A 26,085-nucleotide genomic window follows, 5' to 3' on the forward strand; every position below is an offset into this window, starting at 1 on the left:
AAAGTCTTAAGCACTGGACTGCTAGGGAAATCCCAGCCTTGTGATCTTTATTTCTGTTGAAGCTTTAAGCTAAATTCGCTTTTGATTTTTCATTACATCCGAGTAATCTTTTTTCTTTTTATAAATGTGCACTTATTTAATAGTGTCTGCATCTCAGGGAGTAGGATTGTGGATGAATTTTATTTTCTTCCTTATATCTGTTTTTTAAGTGTCCTGAAATAAATATTAGCCTTATTAAAATAAAAAACTTTAAAATACTTTCCTTTTACACAAAATCCTGGTTTTGTTGAAAGCTTGTTTAATTTCACGTATATATTCATTTTTGCTGCATCAAGCCCTCATTGGACTGACTTGGACAGAAAACAGTGATAGTGATGAATGGGTTTGCCTACATATCATCAGGAGAGAGTAACCAGAGAAAAACAGATCGTTGATCTCAGTTGCAAGGGAGAAGTAGATAATTTGTTCATCATCATATTCTCTCTAAACTTCACAGTCTGCTGGAGTAACATGTCAGCAGTGTGGCTTGTCAGCTAATAAGCAGAGTTCTTGCAGTATTTTTGTTGTGTGACTCACTAAAGCAGAAATCTCAGCGGGGGGTGGGGGGATCACACATTTAAATAGAAGACTGCTGTGTGTTTCTCTTAAAATACTTCTCTAATTTCATATTTCTTTTAGTAGTGCACCTGAACCAGAAACCTAATTTCAATAAAAAGACTGTTCATTAAACCCAAGTCACTAGAGTCAGTATTCTCGGTGTCATGGGTACCTGCATACTTATTTTTTATGGAAGTTAAAATTCTTTAGCAGTAGCCATCTCTGCAGGCCATAAGAAATTGTTAATGGTTACAGGTGCAAAAATACTGTGTATGTTTAAGCTACTCTATTGGTTTGCATGATGAGTTAGAAATAGGACACAGAAGAAGGACCACATGGGTTGCAGATAGCTCACTTATGTTACAGGTGAGAGGACTTATGAGAGCTCTTTTTTTCCAATCTGCACTGTGCTGTTCTTTCCTACCTTTTACTTTTGTAATTATGTTTTTATTTTCAGAAGCAATTACATATTTGATGTCTGCTTTCAAGGGATACTTGTTTTGAGTCATGCTGTGCAGCATGTGGGATCTTAGTTTTCTGACCAAGGGTTGAACCCAGGCCCCCTGCATTGGGAGCACAGATTCTTAACCACTGGACCACAAGTCCAGAAGTCTGCCTACCTTTTACTTTAATTTCTTGATCTTAGCAGGGAACTGCCATAAACAAGGTGTTAGGCATCTGCAGAGATTCCTAGCTTAGTGATTGCTTTGTGTCAGAGAGCAGGAAGAAGACATTTGAGAGAAGTGGGGAAGAGAAATGTATCAGTGACATGGAGCAGGTCCAGGAGAGGTGGAGAAGGGAGAGCTCTTCCCCTCCCTCACAACAAAACAACTGGCAGGTTCTATAAGTTGAGTGAATGAGCCAGGATCACTTTTTGAGCCAATGAGGGTTCATGGTAACTACTCAATTTAGCTAACATCATCATTTTTTTCTAATAGTTTTCGTTTGGCCGCCCCAGGTCTTAGTTGCAGCACCAGGATCTTTCACTGCGGCATGCAAACTATTAGTTTGGGCCTGCGGGATCTAGTTCTCTGATCAAGGGTTTACCCTGGGCCCCCCTGCATTGGGAGCACTGAGCTATAGCCACTGGACCACCAGGGAAGTCCCTGCTCAATATTACGGACCTTATATTGGAGCCCAGTCAAGGATGGAGTTGGTGCCGGGCAGGAGAAATAGCAGTCAGGTGCCAAGTGTCAGTTGAATGGACTGGACAAGAGAATTCCTTGCTTTGTCGTATTTGCCAGATTTCTGTTTTCAAGGTGAAGCTTTTCTGGGTTACCATAGCTTTTTACTTATATGGTTCATTTGGAACTACAATCACAAAGATTCCTGGTGACCTAACTGCTACCTACAGGGCAGACTTTGAGTCGTTACCTGAGTTGACTGTAGTTTTCTCTTAGCTTATGTTGGGTTAGGCCAAAAAGTTCGTTGGGTTTTTCTGTAACATTTTTTGGGAAAACCAGAATGAATATATTGGCCAACCCAATATGATATACATCCTTCTGGTTCTGCTTAATCTGATGCAGTCCTTCTTCCCTATTCCTCTTTTGTTTTCCTCTTCAACATTAATCATTAAGAGCTGATACCCAGCCTTCTGTTTATTGTATTCATTCTTCTAGGCAGTTTCATCCATTACCACCTGTTTGCTACTGGCTCTTCAGTCTGTCTGCAGCCCACATTTCTTATGAACTCTGTATGCATTTCAGCTGAACACCTCCACTTGGAAGGTCCCCTGGGTGTTCTAGTGGGGATAGCATCTCCATCCCCCCATTCTCACTTTCTGTATTTTCAGTCCTGGGTCATAGTATCTCCCTTTTTTTCAGGTCTCCAAACCAGAATCATGGAATTTATCCTCAGCTCTCATATTCAAGCATTCACTAAGCCCTGTCAATTCTTTCTCCTAAACATACTTGGTTTTCCCCACTTTCTTCAATTTAAGTCTGAATTTGGCAATCAGGAGTTCATGATCTGAGCCACAGTCAGCTCCCGGTCTTGTTTTTGCTGACTGTATAGAGCTTCTCTATCTTTGGCTGCAAAGAATATAATCAATCTGATTTCAGTGTTGGCCATCTGGTGATGTCCATGTGTAGAGTCTTCTCTTGTGTTGTTGGAAGAGGGTGTTTGCTATGACAAGTGTATTCTATTGGCAGAACTCTGTTAGCCTTTGCCCTGCTTCATTCTGTACTCCAAGGCCAAATTTGCCTGTTACTCCAGGTGTTTCTTGACTTCCTACTTTTGCATTCCAGTCCCCTATAATGAAAAGGACATCATTTTGGGGATGTTCTAAAAGGTCTTGTAGGTCTTCATAGAAATGTTCTATAAAGAAAGCTGAGCACCGAAGAATCGATGCTTTTGAACTGTGGTGTTGGAGAAGACTCTTGAGAGTCCCTTGGACTGCAAGGAGATCCAACTAGTCCGTCCTAAAGGAGATCAGTCCTGGGTGTTCATTGGAAGGACTGATGTTGAAGCTGAAACTCCAATATTTTGGCCACCTGATGCGGAGAGCTGACTCATTGGAAAAGATCCTGATGCTGGGAAAGATTGAAGGTGGGAGGAGAAGGGGTCGACAGAGGATGAGATGGTTGGATGGCATCATCGACTCAATGAACATGAGTTTGGGTAAACTCTGGGAGTTGGTGATGGACAGGGAGGACTGGTGTGCTGTGGTTCATGGGGTCGCAAAGAGTCAGACACAACTGAGCGACTGAACTGAACTGAAATATATTTGGTATCAGTCCTTCCAAATTTTATCACTGTTAAAGTTTTAGAAGAGCGTGATATATTCCAAGGGGAAGAGGTGGTTGTTTCCAGGAGAAAGACTTATGATTAACCAAAAGCAGCCTCATATTGTCAAGAGTCTAGGACTTAGCTTTCAGGTCCTGTCGTTGACCTTGTAGAGTGTATAAACCAGAGTGTCTGTTGATTCATGTTTAATGGGTGTTAGCACATTAAAGTGGTTTGAATACTTAAGGCCACTAGCTGGTAACCTTCTTCCTGGTAAAACAATCTGAACCATTAGTTTGGGAGTTGAATTTCATTACAGCAGTGGGAGGTGAGTTTCTGAGAACTTTCTCGTTCAGGTGGGATGTGACCAGAAGATTTCATATCTTCATATCTTCCAGTTACTGTATCTTTCTCCTCTTAGATATTGATGCAGTGCCAGAATTCTCTCTGAAACCAGCTTTCCTTTAGTGTTATAAGGTATTGATTTTACTAATTAAGCTTCAACCTTAGAGCTCTTTCCAGTTACTAGAAACATTTTTTTATTAACTATAAGGATTTAATTAGTTCAATTCAGAGGGCAGTCTCTGTAAATTTATTTTTTAATCGAGATATAACTGACTTTCATTTTATTAAAGTATATAGTATAATGATTCAATATTTATATATGTTACAAAATGATCAATGCAAGTCTAGTTAATATCCATCACCAGACACAGTTATAAACTTTTCTTGTGATGAAAATTTTTAAGATCTGCCTTGGTGTTTAGTCACCAAGTCATGTCCAACTCTGTGACCCCATGGACTGTAGCCCCCCAGGCTCCCCTGTCCATGGGATTTCAAAGGCAAGAATCTGTCTTAGCAACTTTTAAATATGCAGTACAGTATTATTAACTATAGTCACTGGGCTGTTCATTACATCCTGAGACTTCTTTCTTAACCGGAAGTTTGCACCTTTTGATCACCTTCACCCATTTTAGCTACCTCCTATCCCCCCACCTCTAGCAACCACCCATATATTCTCTGTATTTATGAGTTCCGGTTGTTTTTGTTTGTTTAAGATAAATGAGATAGTATTTGTCTTTTTCTGTCTGACTTATTTCACTTAGCATAATGCCCTCGGGATTTATCCCTATTGTTGCAAATGACAAGACTTGTTCTTTTTTATGGCTGAATGATATTCCATTGTATACAAATACCTTATCTTCTTTATCCATTCATCCCTTGATAGACACTTAGGTTGCCTACATGTCTTAGCTGTTATAAATAAAGCTGCAGTGAACATGAAGGCACATGTATCTTTTTGAGTTCGTCTTTTCATTTCTTTTGAATAGATACCCAGAAGTGGAATTGTTGGATTATATAATAGTTCAAACCTTTTTTCACAATGGTGGCACCAATTTACATTCCCACCTACAGTACCCAACACTTGTAATTTTTTGTCTTTTTGATACTAGCCATTCTAACATGTATGAGGTTATATTTTACTGTGATTTTGATTTGCATTTCCCTTATGATTTGGTAATGTTGAGCACCTTTTCATCTACCTGTTGGCTATTTGAATGTCTTCTTTGGAAAAATGTCAGATACTCTGCCCTTTCTTTTTTTTTTAATTTTTAGTTTTACTTTATTTTACTTTACAATACTGTATTGATTTTGCCATACATTGACATGAATCCGCCAGGGGTGTGTTTTGCCTACTGAGGTGTGTGGGTTCTTATATATTTTATGATTTGTCAATACTTTCTCTCATTTGGTAGGTTGTCTTTTCATTTTGTTGATAGTTTCTTTTGCTGTCTAGAGCTGTTTAGTTGGATGTAGTCCTACTGTTTATTTTTGCCTTTCCTTTGGTGTCAAATTGAAAAAATCATACCTAAGGCCGATGGCAAGTATCTTACTGCCTATGTTTTCTTATAGGAGTTTCATGGTGTCAGGTCTTAGGTTCAAGTTTTTAATCCTTTTTGAGTTGATTTCTGTGTACAGCATAAGTTAGTGGTCCAGTTTTCCCAATGTCATTCCTTTTGGCACTCCCCAAGTTCAGAGTGGTTAAGACTCTACACTCCCAATGCAGGGAGCACTGCTTCAATCCCCGGTCAGGAAACAGAGAACGTGCCTGCTGCATGGCACGACCTAAAGAAAGACTGTCCTAGCTACCTAGGAATCAGGAAGCTGGCTCTTATCAGACACCTTAATGTGCTGCTAACTTGACTTTGGACTTTCCAGCCTCCAGAATTGTGAGAAATAAATGTTTGTTCAGTTCAGTCACTCAGTTGTGTTTGACTGTTTGCGACCCATTGGACAGCAGCATGCCAGGCCTCCCTGTCCTTCCTCCCAGAGTTTACTTAGACTCATGTCCATTCCATCCCACCATCTCATCCTCTGTCATCCCCTTCTCCTCCCACCTTCAATCTTTCCCAATGTCAGGGTCTTTTCAAATGAGTCAGTTCCTCACATCAGGTGACCCAAAGTATTGGAGTTTCAGCTTCAACATCAGTCCTTCCAGTGAACACTCAGGACCAATCTCCTTTAGGATGGACTGGTTGGATCTCCTTGCAGTCCAAGGGACTCTCAAGAGTCTTCTCCAACACCACAGTTCAAAAGCATCAATTCTTCAGTGCTCAGCTTTCTTTATAGTCCAATTCTCACATCCATACATGACCACTGGAAAGACCATAGCCTTGACTAGACAGACATTTGTTGACAAAATAATGTCTCTGCTTTTCAATATGCTTAGGTTGGTCATAACTTTCCTTCTAAGTAGTAAGCGTCTTTTAGTTTCATGGCTGCAGTCACCATCTGCAGTGATTTCAGAGCCCCCCAAAATAAAGTCTCTCACTGTTTCCCCATCTATTTGCCGTGAAGTGATGGGACCAGATGCCATGATCTTAGTTTTCTGAATGTTGAGCTTTAAGTCAACTTTTTCACTCTCCTCTCTCACTTTCATCAAGAGGCTCTTTAGTTCTTCACTTTCTGCTATAAGGGTGGTGTCATCTACATATCTGAGGTTACTGATATTTCTCCTGGCAATCTTGATTCCAGCTTATGCTTCATCCATACCAGTGTTTGTTATTTAAACAAATAAAAAAAGAAAAGACTGTCCTTTTCCCATTGTGTATTCTTAGTCCCTTCATTGTGAATTAAGTGACCGTGTATGTGCAGGTTTATTTCTGAGGTCTGTTCTGTTCCATTGAGCTATGTGTCTGTTTTTAATGCCAGTACTATACTGTTTTGATTACTATAGCTTTGTAATATAGTTTGAAATCAGGAAGCATGATGCCTCCAATTTTGTTCTTCTTTCTGTAGATTGCTTTGGCTATTCAGGATCTTTCATGAGTCCTTACAAACTTTAGGATTGTTTGTTCTATTTCTGTGAGAAATGCTGTTGGGATTTTGATAGGGATTGCACTGACAGCCATGAATAGTATCGACATTTTAACATTTTTAATTCTTCCAATCAATGATCTTGGAATATCTTTACATTTATTTGTGAGTTCATCAGTTTCTCAGCAGTCTTAATTCCTAAGATAGGTGTTTGCTTATTCTCACCTGGATTTTTTCAAATAACTCAGTTACCACTCTCCCTACCAACCTCTACTCTGTTGCCTGAGATTGGAGTGACCTTTCTACAATTGCAAATATGATTGTGTCACTCTTGAACTTGTAACCATCTGTGCTTCCCACTGCCTTTGGTAAAGAACAGACTCTGCTATAGCGGACAGAGCTGACCTCAGCCTATCTTTTGCTCTCTTTCCTCAGCCTTGTGCTTTAACAGTAATGCACTACTTAACATTTTTCTGAATATCTAGTGCTGTTTCAAGTCTCCCCTTTCATTTTTTATTTTATCTGCCTCCTTCCTATTTTTCTGGACTCAAACTCCTTTAAGCTCAGCTCTCCTAGTCATTGAAGTTCTGTCTGACCTCCCCAAACAGTGACTTTCCTTTGTCATTGTGCATGTTATGGCATATTATGCTTACTTAAAGATGTGGCTATTTCTTTTTTTCTTTTAATCTTCAAGTACATGGCCCACAGCCTGGTACATAGTAGACATTCAAAAGTTTAAATAATGGCTCACGTCTGAAAGAAGATTGACCCCAAATTTAGTTTTATATACGTGTTTAGTTACAAAAAAAAGTTTTCCTGATTATAAAAATATGAAAATGTTTGAAAGTAATCCTTGTTCACTGTTGAAAACTTGACAAAAATATAGAAGAGTTAGAAGAATATGATGTCACCCATCTGTTGTGCAGCCTAGCTGCTGTATTGCTTCACAGTCTTTTGTTTTTTTTTTAACTGCACAGGGTCTTAGTTGTGGCCCCCAGGGTCTAGAGCATGCGGGCTTCCGCAGCTGCCGTGTGCAGGCTTAGTTGCTCCGTGGCATGTGGGGCCTTAGTTCCCCAAGCATAGATCAAACTCGCATCCCCTGCTTTGGAAGGCAGATTCTCAACCAGTGGGCCATCAGGGAAGTCCCCTTCCTAGTCTTTTAAAAATGCTTCTGTGTACGTTATCTATTTGTGAGAACATTTTCTTGTTTTTACAGAAAGGTTCGAGGTTAATGAACATCAAGTTTAATAAAGAGCTAAGGTCTCCCAGGGGAAGTGTAGAAGTGAGCAGGAGCTATTTGTAAGATGAGGAAATGGGATCCTTTAAAAAGGCAATGCCTTATGTAGTATATGCTTTATCACTGATCCTCAAACAGCCCTTTTACATAGGCCTCATCTTCTCCGTGGTAAAGGCTGGGAAATGATGACACAGGTTATGTCTGCAGAGTCTGCTCTGAGGAGCCCTAGGGCTCTGCAGTGCACACCAGGAGTTTCACAGATAATGAAATTTAAGGATACATTTGCAAAATATAAAATGACACACTGCCCAAGGAATCCAGATTCCTTCAACGTTCTTATCTTTTGTGGTAGAGAAGATTTACTGTCTTTTTTTTTAAAAAGCTTGCAAATCATTGCCCTAGCTTATGGGACAAGTTCAATTCTATCTAGTTCCCTTATAATGCTGGTTGAATGAAACATTACTATAAAGTACTTTATCTTTTAATTTTAATACATAAAATGTTTTTAGGATGCTAAAACTGTATCTTTTATGTCCTGTTGTATACCAGAATCCTACTTGCTTTTGAGTTCAGTGTCATTCAGCTACTTGAGTAATGCATGGTATCAGGCATTCTAGATGCTGGTTAGATGCTTGTCTGATAAGACAGACAAGATCACTGCTGTTCTGCTGCTTGCAGTCTAGTGGGAGGACCAGTTAGATGGGCAATAGAAAAATAAATATCAAGAGTGGTAAGTGGTTTTAAGAAAATAAGACAGGCTGGGGCCTTCCCTGATGGTCCAATAGCTAAGACTGGACCACAGTCATAATGCAGGGGCCTGGGTTCATCTGTGGTCAGGGAACTAGATTCCACATGCTGCAGCTAAGAGTTCACGCGCCACAACTAAGACCCGGTGCAGCCAAATAAATAAATATTAAGAAAAGACAGGCTGATGTGATAGAAGTTGGGAGTTGGCTGCCTTCTGTTCAGTTTCTAGAGAAAGCCTTCCTGAGACTACCGTGGAGCTGAGACCTGGGCAGTACTGAGGAGCCAGCCATGCACAGATGCTAAAAACAGGAACTGGAGAGAGATTAGAAGATACTAGAATTCAAAAGAGGGACGGGAGCGTAACTTCCTAAGTTCCAATTTTAATACTAATAATTACTAAGGAAAAGTTTGTCTGATTTGACAAGATAAAAGTTATGGATTAAAAAAAAAAAACAAAACCTGGGAATCCCCTGGCGGTCCAGTGGTAAGGACTTGGCATTTTCACTGTGGTAGCCCACGTTCAACCCCTGGTTGGGGAACTGAGATCCCACAAGCTTTGTGGCATGGCCAAAGAAAGAAAAAACAAAGAAACCTGTAATATGAAGTGGCAAACAATTCTGGAAAAATAGTATATAAAATATTACAGGATTAAGGTAATTTATTACAAGCTCATACAGACTAATAAGAAATATATAAAACTCAGTGGTTAAATGGTAAAGAAGCATGACTAGACACTTCCCAGAAGAGATGCTGTAATTGATACACATCATTAAAAACCAGAAGGAACAGGGATTTCCCTGGCAGTCCATTGGTTAAAACTTTGTGCTTCCATTGCAGGGGGTGCAGGTTCGATCCCTGGTCAGGGAACTAGATCCCACATGCCACGTGGCACCCCTCCCCAAAATCAAAAGAAACACCAATTAAAAAATCATTTCATTAAATCTACTAAATTAGCTTAAACTTCTCTTCTTTTACTAATATCCCATACTGGGAAAAGGAGAGTGAAACTAGGCATTCTTATAAATTGCTAATGACAGGCAATTTGGCAGTGTGTGCCGAAATGCATATAAAATATCTGTTACTGTCCTAGTAATTTCATCTCTTTAATTGGAGAATAATTACTTTACAGTATTGTGATTGTTTCTGCCTTTCATCAACATTAATCAGCCATAGGTACACACATCTCCTCCCTCTTAAAACCTTAAAACCCATCCCACCCCTCTAGTTGTCACAGGGCACCAGCTTTGGGTTCCCTGTGTCATACAGAAAATTGGGGATTTATTAAAAAAAAAAAAAAGATTTATTGGGGAAAATAAACATTTACAACAGAACATGCCTCACATTGCTTTAGTAGGTATTTGATAGGGTCCAAATATGTGCCTTGGTATCTCTAATTTTCTTGAAGAAATCTCTAGTCTTCCCTATTCTGTTGTTTTCCTCTATTTCTTTGCATTGATTGCTGAGGAACGCTTTCTTATCTCTCCTTGCTATTCTTTGGAACTCTGCATTCAGATGCTTATATCTTTCCTTTTCTCCTTTGCTTTTCACTTCTCTTCTTTTCACAGCTATTTGTAAGGCCTCCCCAGACAGCCATTTTGCTTTTTTGCATTTATTTTCCATGGGGATGGTCTTGATCCCTGTCTCGTGTACAGTCTCACGAACCTCATTCCATAGTTCATCAGGCACTCTTATCTATCAGATCTAGTCCCTTAAATCTATTTCTCACTTCCACTGTATAATCATAAGGGATTTGATTTACATCATACCTGAATGGTCTAGTGGTTTTCCCTACTTGTTTCAATTTAAGTCTGAAATTGGCAATCAGGAGTTCATGATCTGAGTCACAGTCAGCTCCCAGTCTTATTTTTGCTGACTGTATAGAGCTTCTCCATCTTTGGCTGCAAAGAATATAATCAATCTGGTTTCGATGTTGACCATCTGGTGATGTCCATGTGTAGTCTTCTCTTGTGTTGTTGGAAGAGGGTGTTTGCTATGACCAGTGTGTTCTCTTGGCCAAACTATTAGTCTTTGCCCTGCTTCATTCCACATTCCAAGGCCAAATTTGCCTGTTACCCCAAGTGTTTCTTGACTTCCTACTTTTGCATTCCAGTCCCCTATAATGAAAAGGACATCTTTTTGGGCTGTCAGTTTTAAAAGGTCTTGTAGGTCTTCATAGAACCATTCAATTTCAGCTTCTTCAGCATTACTGGTTGAGGCATAGACTTGGATAACTGTGATACTGAATGGTTTGCCTTGGAAACGAACAGAGATCATTCTGCCATTTTTGAGATTGCATCCAAGTACTGCATTTCGGACTCTTTTGTTGACCGTGATGGCTACTCCATTTCTTCTAAGGGATTCCTGCCCACAGGAGTAGATATAATGGTCATCTGAGTTAAATTCACCCATTCCAGTCCATTTTAGTTAGCTGATCCTAGAATGTCGATGTTCACTCTTGCCATCTCCTGTAGAGACCTCTTCAAGAAAATTAGAGATACCAAGGGAACATTTCATGCAAAGATAGGCTTAATAAAGGACAGAAATGGTATGGACCTAACAGAAGCAGAAGATATTAAGAGGTGGCAAGAATACACAGAAGAACTGTACAAAAAAGATAGACCAAGATAATCACAATGGGGTGATCACTCTCCTAGAGCCAGACATCCTGGAATGTGAAGTCAAGCGGGCCTTAGAAAGCATCACTACGAACAAAGCTAGTGGAGGTGATGGAATTCCATTTGAGCTATTTCAAATCCTAAAAGATGATGCTGGGCAAGTGTTACACTCAATATGCCAGCAAATTTGGAAAACTCAGCAGTGGCCACAGGACTGGAAAAGGTCAGTTTTCATTCCAGTCCCAAAGAAAGGCAATGCCAAAGAATGCTCAAACTACTGCACAACTGCACTCATCTCACACGCTAGTAAAGTAATGCTCAAAATTCTCCAAGCCAGGCTTCAGCAATACGTGAACTGTGAACTTCCAGATTTCAAGCTGGTTTTAGAAAAGGTAGAGGGACCAGAGATCAAATTGCCAACATCCGATGGATCATGGAAAAAGCAAGAGAGTTCCAGAAAAACATCTATTTCTGCTTTATTGACTATGCCAAAGCCTTTGACTGTGTGGATCACAATAAACTGTGGAAAATTCTGAAAGAGATGGGAATACCAGAGCACCCGACCTGCCTCTTGAGAAATCTGTATGCAGGTCAGGAAGCAACAGTTAGAACTGGACATGGAACAACAGACTGGTTCCAAATAGGAAAAGGAGTACATCAAGGCTGTCTGTTGTCACCCGGCTTATTTAACTTCTATGCAGAGTACATCATGAGAAACGCTGGACTGGAAGAAGTACAAGCTGGAATCAAGATTGCCGGGAGAGATATCAATAACCTCAGATATGCAGATGACACCACCCTTATGGCAGAAAGTGAAGAGGAACTAAAAAGCCTCTTGATGAAAGTGAAAGAGGAGAGTGAAAAAGTTGGCTTAAAGCTCAACATTCAGAAAACGAAGATCATGGCATCTGGTCCCATCACTTTATGAGAAATAGATGTGGAAACAGTGTCAAACTTTAATTTTGGGGGCTCCAAAATCACTGCAGATGGTGATTGCAGCCATGAAATTAAAAGACTCTTACTCCTTGGAAGGAAAGTTATGACCAACCTAGACAGCATATTCAAAAGCAGAGACATTACTTTGCTGACTAAGGTCCATCTAGTCAAGGCTATGGTTTTTTTTACTGGTCATGTATGCATGTGAGAGTTGGACTGTGAAGAAAGCTGAGCGCCGAAGAATTGATGTTTCTGAACCGTGGTGTTGGAGAAGACTCTTGAGGGTCCCTTGGACTGCAAGGAGATCCAGCCGGTCCAGTCTAAAGGAGATCAGTCCTGAGATTTCTTTGGAAGGAATGATGCTAAAGCTGAAACTCCAGTACTTTGGCCACCTCATGTGAAGAGTTGACTCATTGGAAAGGACGCTGATGCTAGGAAGGGTTGGGGGCAGGAGGAGAAGGGGACAACAGAGGATGAGATGGCTGAATGGCATCACCGACTCGATGGACATGAGTTTGAGTGAACTCCAGGAGTTGGTGATGGACAGGGAGGCCTGGCGTGCTGCAATTCATGGGGTCGCAAAGAGTCGGATACGACTGAGCAACTGAACTGAACTGAAATGTGTGCCAGTAGGGAGATGGCGGAGTGACTCAGGATGCATTCAGTCTGTGGCATTGGTACAAGCCCTTGAAAAAGAGCAGTCACAGCAGCTGAAGTCACAGAAGGAAATGCCTTTGATGTCGTGGGAAATGACAGAACTGCAGCATGTAAAACTGTCAAAAACAGGTCTTTGAAAGTGTTGATTTAGATGTGCATAAGAAGACTCCAAGATATACACTAAAATGTTACTATTGGTGTGTTAGCATGCCCAACAAGTTTTAACTGATGTGTCTTAGAAAAATAAACCTTTCCCTAGAAACTTAGTGATGACCTAAATGACAGCAATAAAGAAACTGACTCTGTGTTCATTTTTCTACAAAAGAGCTTTGAAGGTACAATCGTGTGGGAGAGCCAAGACCTCCAAGGCCTCGTGTCAAGGAATCTCCACAAAGTGACAGTGAACGACGGAGGAGGAGTTCTCAGAGTCGTTACCGTAAGTCCTTCCTTTTTCATTTTAGGTTGTTTAGCATACCTTAGCATTTTTTAAAATCTTAAAATATTTTTAAGTTTACTTTTACACCAACTCATATGGAACAATGAATCTTAGGTTTTAGAATGTATGTAATAGAAAGTGTTGTTGAGTCACCATAGTAAAAGATGAAAAACTCAAATGTTCTGTGATTTTATAGCTTCAGCCTTTGTAGACAGTTTGCCTTAAGATTAGTGCATTTTAGGAAGTATGATGTTTTATTTCTCGTTAGTTTTTAGGTTAACATCTTTTTAAGTTCACTTACTCAGTAGTACAGTATTCACAGTCTCACTTAACAGTATGATGTCAGTTACAGTATTATAGATAAAAGTATTAGAAAGTAAGATTGAATATTCACTGTCATTTATATTGCTGGGCTTTGTGGTTTTTATTTTTCATTTGCCAAATTTTCTTAAAAGTTAAAACAGGTAGATTTCTCAGAGTAAGTGTAGGATGATAAAAAGGTGTAAGCACACTTAAAATGATGAACTCTAAATAAATAAGTAATTGTGTGCTGTGGTCATAGAACTGTTCTCCTTGAATTCTGGCCTAATGATTAGGAAAGCACTTGGCATTTAAATTCGCGTGGTTAGTACATTTCATTAAATATTAACCTTATTCACATAAATTACTCCTTGAATTTGAAATGAAAATCATGAGGTTTGTTATTATACATTCAGAAAGCATTTATTGCATACCCGTTGTGAGGCAAGCAGCTTCTTGGGAGACCCATAACTGTCCCACAGGGGAATTTACAGTCCAGTGAGAAAGATAGGCTTAAACAGACAGACCCACACATTCAGGTGTATTTACAGCCTTAGCCTTGTAGGCCATGTTTAGGATTTCATCCTTGATTCTGAAAAGTCCTTTATTTAATATACAGTGTTTTATGGATTTGTAGGGTTTTTTTCCTTATTTTCAAAGCAAGTGCCTTCAATTTCTTGCCTCCTTTTCTGTGTATGAAACTTAAATATCCAAAACATGACAGAATTCTGTACTATTCAGTTGATTGCACAGAACTCAGTTTACTTCTGAGTTTGGGGCTAGATTTAAGGTAAAGATTCACATGATCTGCTTTGGGAATGAATATGGTTGTGGAGGGCTGTGAAAGCTCAGTCATGTCCAACACTTTGTGATCCCATGGACTATTTCCCGCCAGGCTCCTCTATCCATGGAATTCTCCAGGCAAGAATACTGTAGTGGGTACCCATTCTCTTCTCCAGGGGATCTTCTCGACACAGGATTGAACCTGGGTTGCCTGCATTGCAGGCAGATTCTTTACCATCTGAGCCACCAAGAAGCCTTGTGGAGGGTTAACGGTAGCTTAAACACTCAGCTAACTGAAAAAAAAAAAAATTGATTGCTTAGGAGCCTATGCTAAGGAACCCATGTGCAAATAAAGGTTTTCATCATAAATGCACAGAGCTGGAAGTTTTCCTAAGCCTTGCTCCCTTGCCAGCAAGTAATAACCTCAGAAAATTTTCAAAGGCAAAATAAAAGCCAAGATGTGACATTTTAGATAGAAGTTAATAAAGTACTGTCAAGTTCCAAACAAACCAAAACAGTATAGTGTGTACAGTTTTTAAAAAGAAAAAACCAACACCCCCCCACACCAGAAAAAAGTGTGCAATCTTTTGTGGAATGACAAACTTTGAATCTGTAGCATTCACCTCTAGAAATTTTCTCCACATTCAGCTACAAATCATATTCTGAATTAAATGGTGATTTACCTCAGTTGCCCCAGAATACTTGTGTCTCCACTGGCCTTAAAACATTAGTTTGTACAGTAGAGCTCTGCTAGAAGGATCTGTTCAAGAAAGGACTAGGCAGGCAGTAAGGCCTCTTGATTGAGTGAGTATGTAGAAAAAATGCTGCAACGCTGCTGCGGCATGACTGACTGACAGTCTGACCCAGCCTGCAGCAGCTGGTAGACATGTTAAGTTGGGGTGTAATACCCAAGGTGAAGTCCCTCACTTCAAGTAAGGGCCATGGGTAACCTGTGAGGTGAAAAGAGGCATATGTCTAAAAACAGCAGCTCCTCCAAAGCCGAGAGGTAGACAGGACTGTTGCTGGCTGTTGGCACGATAATCTCTGGGCACCTTCAACATTAGTCAGCAGGGCTCCTCTGGTTCAGCTGTTGGCTTAGAGGGCGTTCACTGTATGGTAGCAGACACTTTAAAATGTACCTTGTGTATTTGAACTCATGGGCATTCTCCAAGTACGTGCTTGTAATTTTATTTTTAAGTGTGGGTGTTTGAGGATGTAAAATAAAATTGGTTTTGGTAATAATGTTGGGAGCAAGTTCAAGAATATGGGATTCTGTGTAAGCTGGAATTCTGAACACCAGTCTGGAGGTTGTTGGGTATACCTATCTTGGACATTGTAATAATTAACAACAGCAGAAGTAGAATGCTGATATCCTGATAGCATCTTAGATGGATTCATGTACCATGGAGTCACATTATGAATTTTGCAAAATCAATTTTCAAGGGTAAGGAATGTATTTTTAGTCATGAAGCATCAAGCACTTCTGTTCTCGTTTCTTTCAGACTGGGGAGGGTGCCTTGCCTCATGAATTCATGGAAGGTGTGGAGGGAGTTGCAGGTGGTTTTATTTATACTATTCAGGGTAAGTCAGCTGGTTGAAAGTTGAAAAGCATATTGAATCTCACCTACTTCATCTTCATACTTTAGTCATGAAAGGTAATCTTTTTTTTTTAGTTATTAAAAAGTTTTTATTGACAAATAATTCATATACCATATAGCTTATCCTTTTCAGGTGTTTGATTCCATACTTTTTAGTATCTCCTGGATTCTGCTATCATCTCCACTAATTCCAGACCATTTCTATCACCCTCAAAAAGGAGTCGCTGTGTTTGTCTTCAGTGATGCTTCTGGAACCCACATTTGTGAACTTCTGAGGTTCTGCATCAGTGACCCCTAAGAACAGCTATTGAAGATGCTGTTGTTGGTGGTCACTTGTCCTGAGCATCACTACGGAACAAAGGCGCCCGGTGGTGGTCCTGTCTGATTTCTCAGAGCTGTGAGGATCAGGGATTCCTATGAAAGAATTTGGACCCAGCTCCCCTGAAGTTACCCTGAGGTGAAGCAGAGTCCATATTCTGAGAGGCAGTTCTTCAGGGGGACTCCTTTAATGTGCAGGACTGAGGGTGGGACAGAACCCCCTATTTGAGGCCACTGTATGTAGTTTGAAGATGGGAATGGGCTGTGGTGCCTTTTTTTCCCTCTAGCATCTTTATTTATACAGTGTTCCCTCACAGTGTTTACATCACCCCTAAGGGAAAGTCAGAATAGGTACATAGGTTTTGCCCACAAACTTTCCATTAAACAGCAAGATGTAAAGTTTAGGGATCCCTAATTTTAGTCCAGAGATTTTTCGTAAAACTATGAGACCACACTGCCAGGGGTGGTATCAACTTAACTCACCAGAGACTAGCTAATGGGTCACCTGGGGAAAACTCAGGTCAGGAGGCCAGGTTCATAAAACAGCTCACACCTGGGGGCGGGCACAGGTGTGCACACCATCTGACTCAATGTCTCGCAACTTACTTTCTTGTACCAGTTGTGGCAACTCTGTACTGTCAGGAGACTTTAAAACTTGAGGGGCCCTTTAGACTTCTGACACTGAACTCTTCTTCAGAGAGCAGCTACTGTGCCTTGAACAACTGTTTATCTTAAATTTTCTCTCTGAGGCTAAAGGATTAAGGTTTGGGTGAGAAAAATTCCTTTCAGACAAGAGAGAAATATCTCTCTTTTAGGGTAAAGGAATTAGGAATTTTAGGGTAAAGGAATTAGAATGAATAGATTTTACTTCTCATGTACTGGATATTTCTGAAAAGCTGACTATAATTTTTCTTTTAATCTGAGAATTTATGTGCTGTTTTAAAAGAATCACATGGTACACAAATTCTCAAATTTTGTTGGGTGTTAGCATCTCTGACTGCGCCCTGCCTCAGGTTAGAAAGTCAAGAATCTTCAGGATTGGAGCTCAGATACCTGTATTTTAACAAGCTTGCTAGATGGATTTGATGCCTCTAAAGTCTGAGAGGCTGTAAACTGTATGATTCTTGTAGATAGCACCTAGACAGATGGTCAGATTTAAAACACAGAAAGTATACTCAGTTTCCAGATATATGCAATATAAGCCAAAGTGTACAATCTGTTACTGAAAAAGCCTGTATTTAATTTCTGCTCGTTACCAACCATTTTCCTATTGCCATAATTTTATAACACTTCTACTTTCCTTCAAGTGTTAAATTGTGTATATTTATCCTTACCTTTAAAGTGACAGGATGTTACAGTAAGAATTGAGAAGGATCATTTAGGCCTGTGCTTCTCAAAGGGTTGTTTGTGGTCCACCTACATCAAAGTTACAGGAAGTCACAGGTTAGAAATACAGACTCCTGGGCCCCGCTGGCTCTCTAGGCTTGGGGCTTAGAAATCTGTATTCCATAAGCATTCCTGAGAACTACAGACTTAGTCCAGCTCCCCCTTTTACAGATGAGAATGCTGAGGCCCAGAAACGTGCAGTGTGTCCAGTATCCCACAGACAGTGGCAGAGGCGGAGATCAGAAACAGGTCTTCAGCCTGCACTGCAGTCTGTCTGCGGTTACAGAGCGGAGCACTGAATGACTTCTCAGTTTCCTTCCCCCACTGCTCAGCCACCCATTTGTCATTTTCCAGAGATTTTCTAAGTTGACAGAATCCTGTGCCAGTGAAAGAATTGCTGCCTTGTTTGAGGACAGGCCTTGCACAAATGTGACAAATGATTCATTAGCTTGTGAGATGGTCTTTTAAGCACATTGGTAATCATTTTCATTATGGAATAGCAGAGATAATCCAGAAATAGTGCTATTAAGAAACACTCATGTCCTTGTTGCTGAGAACTAATAAATGTTTACATTTTTTCGTCTTTGCTTTTTTTTTTTTGGAGAAATGAAGCATTTCAGATACAGTAGAAGCCCCTCCCTCCTAGGACTTCCTACCCCTGCTCCTCCTGCCCCCCTCAGAGAGGACACCACTGTCCTAAAGCTCACGTGCACCCTTCCCAGTCTTACTAGCCTACTTTCTACTACATATGTAACTCCTGTAACATATAGCTTTGATTAAAGTATCTCATCATTTATACCTGTAGTATGTATAGCAATTGGCAAAATGTTTTTTTTACCCGGCATTATTTTTTTAGTGCTGTTCCTCTTAACATCCAAGATCAGGTTGATTTTTTAAAAATTTATTTTATTGAAGTATAGTTGATTTATAATGTGTTAATTTCTGCTGTACAGAAAGTGTTTCAGTTAGATATATATATGTGTGTGTATGTATGTATACATGTATGCTTCTTTTTCATACTCCCTTCCATTGTGGTTTATCACAGGGTATTGAATATAGTTCCTTGTGCTACCCAGTAGGACCTTGTTGTTTTATCTGTTCTATATATAAATAGTTTGCTCTGCTAACCCCAAACTCCCAGTCTGTCCCCCTCTCTCCTCCCTTTCCCTCTTGTCAACCACAGGTCTGTTTTCTATGTCTGCGAATGTTTCTGTTTTGTAGATAATTTCATTTGTACTGTCTTTTAGAGTCCACATATAAGTATGCTGTGTGGAGTTGGTCCTTTGCTTTCTTACTTCACTTAGAATGATAATCTCTAGGTCCAGCCATGTTGCTGCAAATGGCTGGATCCTTTTTGGTGGCTGAGCAGTATTCCATTGTATATATGTACCATATCTCTACCCCTTCATCTGTCAGCGGACGTTAGGTTGTTCCCCTGTCTTGGCTATTGTGAGTAGCGCTGCTATGTAGGTTAATTTTTTTAACTGCTGTATCCCATTATGTGAATATACCATGATTTAGCCATTCTCTTACTGGTAGGCATTTAGACTGGTTCCATTTTTCATGTCACAAACAGTGCTGCCATAAATACCCTTGTGAACGTGTAAAATAATGTCTCTGGGAATGTATCTACAATTGGACTTAGTGAGTCACACAGTCGGACACCTTCCGCCTACCAGGGGTTGCTGAATTGCTCGCCACAGTTTATCCTCCCACCAACAGTGTGTGGGAATCCTGGTTTCCCTCCCTCAAAATCCCTAACAAATGTGTCCCATTAGGTTGCCTTGGGAGGAGTATTAGTGTGATGATGTCACAAGTTCTAGGTCTTAAGCTTGCAGCAGCTCTTTTTTCCAACTCTCTTTTTAGAAGGCGATGCTCTTTTAAAAACCCTTCATTCTCGCCCTCGAAGACTTCTCGATCACATGCATAATCTCCACGAGGAGGATGCCTTACTAAAGGAAGAAAGCAGCCTCTATGATGACATCGTGTTTGTGGATGTTGTCGACACTTACCGAAATGTTCCTGCAAAACTGCTGAACTTCTATAGATGGTATGTTATAAAAATGTTGGGTAGGTGTTGTTTTATTTTTCTTTTGATGTAAAAGCAGTTTGTCAATAACATCAAACCACTGAGATTTTTTTTCAACAAACTAACCTAAGAGCCCTGAGCGCCTGCGGTGTGATCTGTCATACCCTAGTTCTTTGTGAGGACTCATCTTCTGAAATGGTGCCTTATTGTTTCTCTTAGCAGATCCATAACGTGAGTGCTATTAATCAAAAGCAAGGTAAAAGATGGGTCACTTTGAGTCATTCCTGCTTTTCCATAGTTGTCTGGAGCCAACATTAGGTGAAAATCAGTGAGTTTGAAAGTGGTTTGCATCCCCACTCACCTAATAACTCCAATTTACAGTCACTCACACCAAGGTTACTGATCTGAGTTCTACTCAGCTGAACATCCACACTGTATTTCTCACTCATTGAAAAACTACCTGGCCTGATTCCAGAACCTTTAATGAAATTCAACAACCCTTAGAGTCTACCATATTGTTACTTCCCAGACCCTCCATTATTTCTTGGGTCTTGGTTGTAACTCCTTTTAATACCAACAATAAGTATACAGTAACTTATTAATTGAACACAAGTAGTTGTTAATATTACTAAGTTACTGTAGAGTCTCATAACTTTCTGTTGAGCCTCTGATACTGTCTACCCTGACTGAAGATGTAAAACCTTCAAACTCTGTCTAGATCAAACACATTAAGTATACTCACATCCTTTGTCTTTTTTTTTTAAACTTTATCAGAGAGTTGCTTGATGAGCCCCAAAGGCTGTCCCTTCTGTTCTCTGTTGCTCATGGGAAGTTACCAACTTCTGGTCCTGAGGGGTAGACAGTTAAATTCATTTATGTCGTTTTATAGCTGGGGCAAGTCAGTATAATTTTGGAGTCCTCTTGTGGTTAGAGGGCAGATGTAAATAAGAGTTGGAAGTGTGGGTATGCCCAGAATACCAGGATTAAGTTTGACAGCTGTAGTAAGAACCTTTTAGTTTGAGGCCGCTGATGAGGCTCCTGTTGGCTGGGCCAAGGCAAGGACCTAAAGAGGTGAGGAGAGGTAATGGAGGTCCAGGTGGTGGAGATCAGGACTGCGGAGTTCTAGGGCTTTCCGTAGGGAGCTGATTCTCAACTGTGGAAGTTCGGGTTTTGTCTTTTCTGCTTGCATATCTCTGTGATCTTAGTCTCTGCCACTCTCTCTGCCAGGACACTGCAGTGACCTATTAACAAGCTGTGTGTCCAGGCCCGCTTCCCACTCGTCCCCAGGCTACCCTCCACACTGTAAATGACATCTTTGTTATTCATGCATCTTTATCCAGGGGCTCCATCAGTGACCTCAGTGTGCTTTATCATGGAAGTTTATTTCTGATTAGCAAGTAAATAGTATGTATGTCTTCTGCTGCTGACTGAAAATAAAACTTTAGAAACATAGGGTTATGCTTTCCGTTGTGGATCTGTTGTTAAAATTCACCATTTTGTGACCTAATGAAACTTTTTCTCCAGATTTCTGTACATATTTCTGTCCTCTTAACTGGTTCTTACTTATCAAGACTGGGTTTTTTAACAAAGAGGTACAGGGGTTGGCAGTGTGAAAGTGAAGAGTCAGTTTTGTCTGTAGTTGCCATTATATACTTTTTAATGTCTAGATAAATGAAATCACCCTCTTGTGCACTCCAGAAGGTCATTTGTGATGGCTGAATTACTGAAGATCGCTTCCAAGGGAAAATGTATTTCAGTGTTTTCACTCAGCTTTTTAAATACCGTAAAGCGCCTGAGTATAGTATAGATAGCAGCAAAGAACACATTCTTTTGTGTGCCGCTGTTCTGTGAAAGGCACGTGTCCCCTCACCCTGGGCCTCTTGTTAGGAATGCAAGAGGCAAAGTTCTGCTGCTTAACAGACATGCTGGCCTGACCTGCGCAAGGCCTAAGAAGCGTTTGATTGTACGTTTCCATCTAAGCCAAGTCTTCTTTTCCATTGTGTTCTTTTCCTTAACACCTTTTCAGGTCGGCTCGGCCCCGCCTGCTGGGCCACTCCGCTAACACCGAGTGAGGACTCGTCGGCAGCAGCCGTCTCCTCTGAGGGCAGGTGCTCTTGATATTGGAGGGGTGCCCTGACTTCGTATCCCTCTTTTCGCCAACAGGACTGTGGAAGAAACCAGCTTTGATTTGTTGCTAAAGACGGATGACGACTGTTATATAGACTTGGAAGCTGTTTTTAATAGAATCGCCCTCAAGAATCTGGACGGGCCTAATTTTTGGTGGGGAAAGTAAGTTAAACATTGTTAGCATTGATGTTCATTTCATGTACTGAGCACGTGTAGTTAAGAAAAAATATGGCTGAGATAGGAAATTTCCCTGTTAGGCTCCTGAGTTACTATGTTTTATTAATCTACAATTAAAGGGGAAACAACTCTTTTAAATGGAAAATCTCAAGCTAATGTAATGAAGGGGGGAAATTAACGTGACTTTTATCACCGTGCCCTACAAGTACTGCTGAAATTAGAAGCTGCTGTTCCTTAAATGTATGATAAATTTCTGAAACCATTTGCTATGTCTCTAAATATGGAGTGGTGATTTATTTTCCATTTATTTTTTTAAATATATCTATGCAAGATGATTCGGAAACTCCATGAGAGAACTTAACATATCAGTCTTCTATATAAAAAACACCACTGGATACTTAATTCCTTAAGACTAAAAAATAACCTCTCTCTTTCCTTGCTTCTGTAACTTGTTCCTTTGTAGTGTCAATTAAGGACTCAAGCTTAACTAGTGGTAGGTAGGACCTGCATCCGAACAACAGAAGCCGACTTGCTTTCAATCTTAGTTTCAGACTGAACTGGGCAGTTGATCGGACCGGGAAGTGGCAGGAGCTGGAGTACCCCAGCCCCGCATACCCCGCTTTTGCATGTGGGTCAGGCTATGTCATCTCCAGGGACATTGTCCACTGGCTGGCTGGCAACTCGGGGAGATTGAAGACCTACCAGGTAATTAAGGACTTCTGACCTAAAAGTCCACTCATTAAGCAGGTTTTTTTTTTTTTAAACTCCACCTAGTATTTCAGCCCTAAAAGCAGAGCAGCTTCCCTTGGGGAATGTATGGTATTCCTTCTATATAGGAATCGGCAGCCCTCAGAGGTTAGGGATACACTTCTATCCCTTAAACCTTGGCTGTAAATTTTATTCCTAAGTCATCTTTGAACATACTTCTTACGTTTTCAGCCTGTATTTAAAGGCATAGTCCCTGAAGGAGTGTAAAGATTTAGTCTTCAGCGTGCTTAGTCTTCCTTCTTATGAATAAAAGCTTTTTTTTTTTGCTGATTCTGGTGACAGTGTCAATAAAACAGCTCTGCCTGGGTCTTAGATCCACAGTATCTTTCATACTGTTGGTGCTGGAAGTTTAAGGTCCATGCGCAGAGGGGCTGGCCGCCTGCTTAGTGTGTAGTCTCACTTCATTGTGGTGTGTATGCTTCATGTTAATAATGACCAGTAGCTCTTATGTTGTGTATCAGTGTTAAAACATGCTCAGCATTTCATACTAGAGTAATTAGGAAACAGAGAAGTACAAAGAGTGCATGTGGGAGTGGGTGTGACTCCGTCTTGACCAGTGAGACAGCACTGAAAGTTTCACTTTCTGAACCTCCTGGGGCGTGTGTAGGGTGAAGATGTAAGCATGGGCATCTGGATGGCAGCCATAGGACCTAAAAGATACCAGGTGAGCAAGCCTGAGCAGGGCTGCCCGCGGGGCTCGGAAGAGGTGAGTGAGGTTTCTCTTACCCAGCCTTGGGCAAAACTGTGAGTGGAAAGTCTTCGAGTGTCGTAACAACTGTGCACTTTGTTTAATTCACCGTCATTGGCCAGGGTCTCATAAACCAAAAAGGAAGTGTTTTAAATGGAATTCTCCAACCCACAATGAGTAAAGTGTTTATACACTTTTATACATGTCATTCAATTCTTTGCAGCTATAAAATTTACAGGAGTTGGCTGACTTCAGATCCTGGCCATGAGACAGCTTCACAGAGTGAGACTCCAGCAGCGTGCCCACCTAAGTGGGGGCTGTGGTTCCAGGTGCTCAGGGGAGACCCTCCCCAACCCACCCACCTAGGGTCAGGGCAGAGACAGAAAGCCTCCCATTTCCTTTAATACGCCTGGAGGTGCTCAGCCATCAGGGCCACAGCTCTCTGTGGGAAGGAGTCTGATTATTATGTCCCACCTTTTTATGTTCTCGAATTGAATGGAACCTGTACTCTGCGATATTACTGGAAGCAGAAGCCAGTCGATGGAGCTGGGAAGTAGGCTGGTGGGTGAGAACATGAGCTCTGCTGAGATTCCTTTTTAACCCTTCCTACTCAGCCTACCAGCATGAACTTCACTGTAACCTGGAGCGAGTTTCTTCACTCTGTTTCTCATTCATGACAAGGAAATAATTCCTAGCTCACAGGTTATTGTGAGAACTAAACTGGATAATACCTAGAAAGCCCTGGTACTGTCCCCAGATACCGTAACCAGTTCTCCAGAACACGTGCTGCGTTCACAGTGCTGTCAGGCCAGCTTTTCTCCAGTAGCAAAGACGACTCTGCGTTTGTGGCTCTTTGTTCCAGGGTCTCGGGGTCCCTGCTGTGCGCTCACCCTCCCTGTGCCCCATAAGCTGAGTGCGTTCACACGCGCGCTCGTCTTTGAAATGACCGCCACCTCACCGGGCTCTGGAAGTGCCCGTGAACACCCGTTCTGTCTGCAGCAGGGGGTCAGCCTGCATTTTGTGTTCCGACAGGACAGCCTGTGGCTCTGTGAGAAGACCTGTGAACCAGGAATGCTGTCTTCCCCACAGTACTCTCCGCAGGAGCTCGCGCAGCTGTGGAGACTAAAGGAGCTTTGTGGTGACCCCTGTCGGTGCGAAGGAAGAGGATGAGGTCGATCTGCTGTGTTAAAGGTCAGGGTGGGCGAATGACCGGCTGAGCAGAAGCCTGAGGTTTGGCCGCAGAATATACGGTCTTTCAGGGTAATTCTTGGCTGGCACTTTCACCAATGTGGTATTTCATGTGGTATTTCTTAACATTTGCACAAAATTTCCTTTTTAAAAAACAACAGATAACTGTAGTACAAGAAAAACTTAATTATATATTGGAAGATGACTTGAAAAATACCAAATTGTAAAAAAAATATTCCTCAGTCCTGTTGCGTCGTTTTGGTTAAAACTTGGCCTAGTTCAGAAATCTTGAGTATTCTAGTCTGAATTTCAGCCTGGAATGCAGACTAGCTCTGGATAGCTAAGTAGTATAATTACAGGCCAAAAAGAACTCATGCTGTGTGACCTGTGGTCACTTACACCAAAGTGGGGGTTTCTGGAAATCAGGTCAGATTTTGTAAAGCTCTGAGTGAAGTGGGCAACCTGAAAAGGAATCACTGTAATTCTCACTTCTGGACTCTGGTTTTAAATTCATTCATTAAGTAGACTAAGGTCCAAGTATGCTTTTGCCATTTAACATAAATCCTGAAGATCACAGCTGTATTAATACTCCTTTTTTTAATGCTAAAGTTTTATGAATATAAGTAAAATCATACCTCTCAGGGTTTTAATGCCATAGGAAAGGATATTTCTAAGTAGATGAAACTATTTTGCTTTCTTCCATTGTAAAATGTTTACCTAATATAAGTGAATTTCAATCAGAGCTGGTAATCTTCCTTAGAATGTATGCTCAGTTTAGGGTTTAACTGTAGGGAAAAGCACATAATTTTTCTAAAAACAGTGTAACTAAGAAGAGAGATCATAACGTATATATTACATAGAGGATATGCTTTCTTCAGTTTAAGATTTTCCCGACTCAGCCAAATCATTTTAGTAATCTTTTAAACTAATCGTATAAATAGAGGATTCCATTAATACTTATGAATACATCACTAACTTCGGATTTTTAGACTAGTGAGGTTCTATTTAGTACTTATCTTCTCATAATGAAATATAGTCCTGAACTATGAAATAAAACCTGAAAATCATTAGTAGGTGCAAAGCCTTTATTATTGCTGTTATATACATGCCTAGAAATGTTTTCTTCCCTATGAAAAATACAGCTATTCTATACTTAGAGCAAGTTGTAAACCTCTTTTTTTTTGGGGGGGGGAGACTTGTCCCAGTACATCATTTATTTTCAGTGAAACCCAGTCATGATACATTATCAAACCTCTGAATTTTATTAGTTGGCTGTTACCATCGCACTAATAGACAGTCTCCATTTTCCACAGAATAGAACTGTAATGACTGTAGGTCATTTTCTAGTTCAATCTCTTTGCCCGGCATCTAAAATTAGAGCAGAGAGGTGGGGGTGATCAAGACAGATGTGGCAAAACATACATACCCACACCCCCCCCAACAAAGATATACATGG

At 40.7% G+C, this 26,085-nt stretch overlaps 2 protein-coding genes across 10 annotated transcripts in view; one reads left to right on the forward strand and one right to left on the reverse strand.

Moving 5' to 3' along the window:
- The window catches only part of LOC120860495 (UDP-GalNAc:beta-1,3-N-acetylgalactosaminyltransferase 2), a 63,414-nt gene that overhangs the window by 36,327 nt on the left and 1,002 nt on the right, over positions 1–26,085 (forward strand). For 3 of the 4 annotated variants that reach the window (XM_040236318.1, XM_040236319.1, XM_040236321.1), the window contains 7 exons: positions 13,157–13,267; positions 15,853–15,931; positions 19,519–19,702; positions 21,845–21,970; positions 22,531–22,690; positions 23,361–23,417; positions 24,474–24,632. In XM_040236318.1, coding sequence (XP_040092252.1) covers positions 13,157–13,267; positions 15,853–15,931; positions 19,519–19,702; positions 21,845–21,970; positions 22,531–22,690; positions 23,361–23,417; positions 24,474–24,611 — 855 coding nt within the window. In that variant the 3' untranslated portion in view covers positions 24,612–24,632. The remainder of the gene's footprint in view (positions 1–13,156; positions 13,268–15,852; positions 15,932–19,518; positions 19,703–21,844; positions 21,971–22,530; positions 22,691–23,360; positions 23,418–24,473; positions 24,633–26,085) is intronic. The other variant, XM_040236320.1, reaches the window with a different exon arrangement.
- Positions 25,869–26,085, reverse strand: part of LOC120860494 (tubulin-specific chaperone E) — a 93,438-nt gene continuing 93,221 nt past the window's right edge. For all 6 annotated transcript variants that reach the window (XM_040236314.1, XM_040236312.1, XM_040236317.1 and 3 more), the window contains one exon: positions 25,869–25,997. In XM_040236314.1, the coding sequence (XP_040092248.1) occupies positions 25,905–25,997 (93 nt within the window). In that variant the 3' untranslated portion in view covers positions 25,869–25,904. The remainder of the gene's footprint in view (positions 25,998–26,085) is intronic.

Source organism: Oryx dammah, unplaced genomic scaffold, assembly GCF_014754425.2.
Source record: "Oryx dammah isolate SB20612 unplaced genomic scaffold, SCBI_Odam_1.1 HiC_scaffold_11077, whole genome shotgun sequence".
Classification (NCBI taxonomy): domain Eukaryota; kingdom Metazoa; phylum Chordata; class Mammalia; order Artiodactyla; family Bovidae; genus Oryx; species Oryx dammah.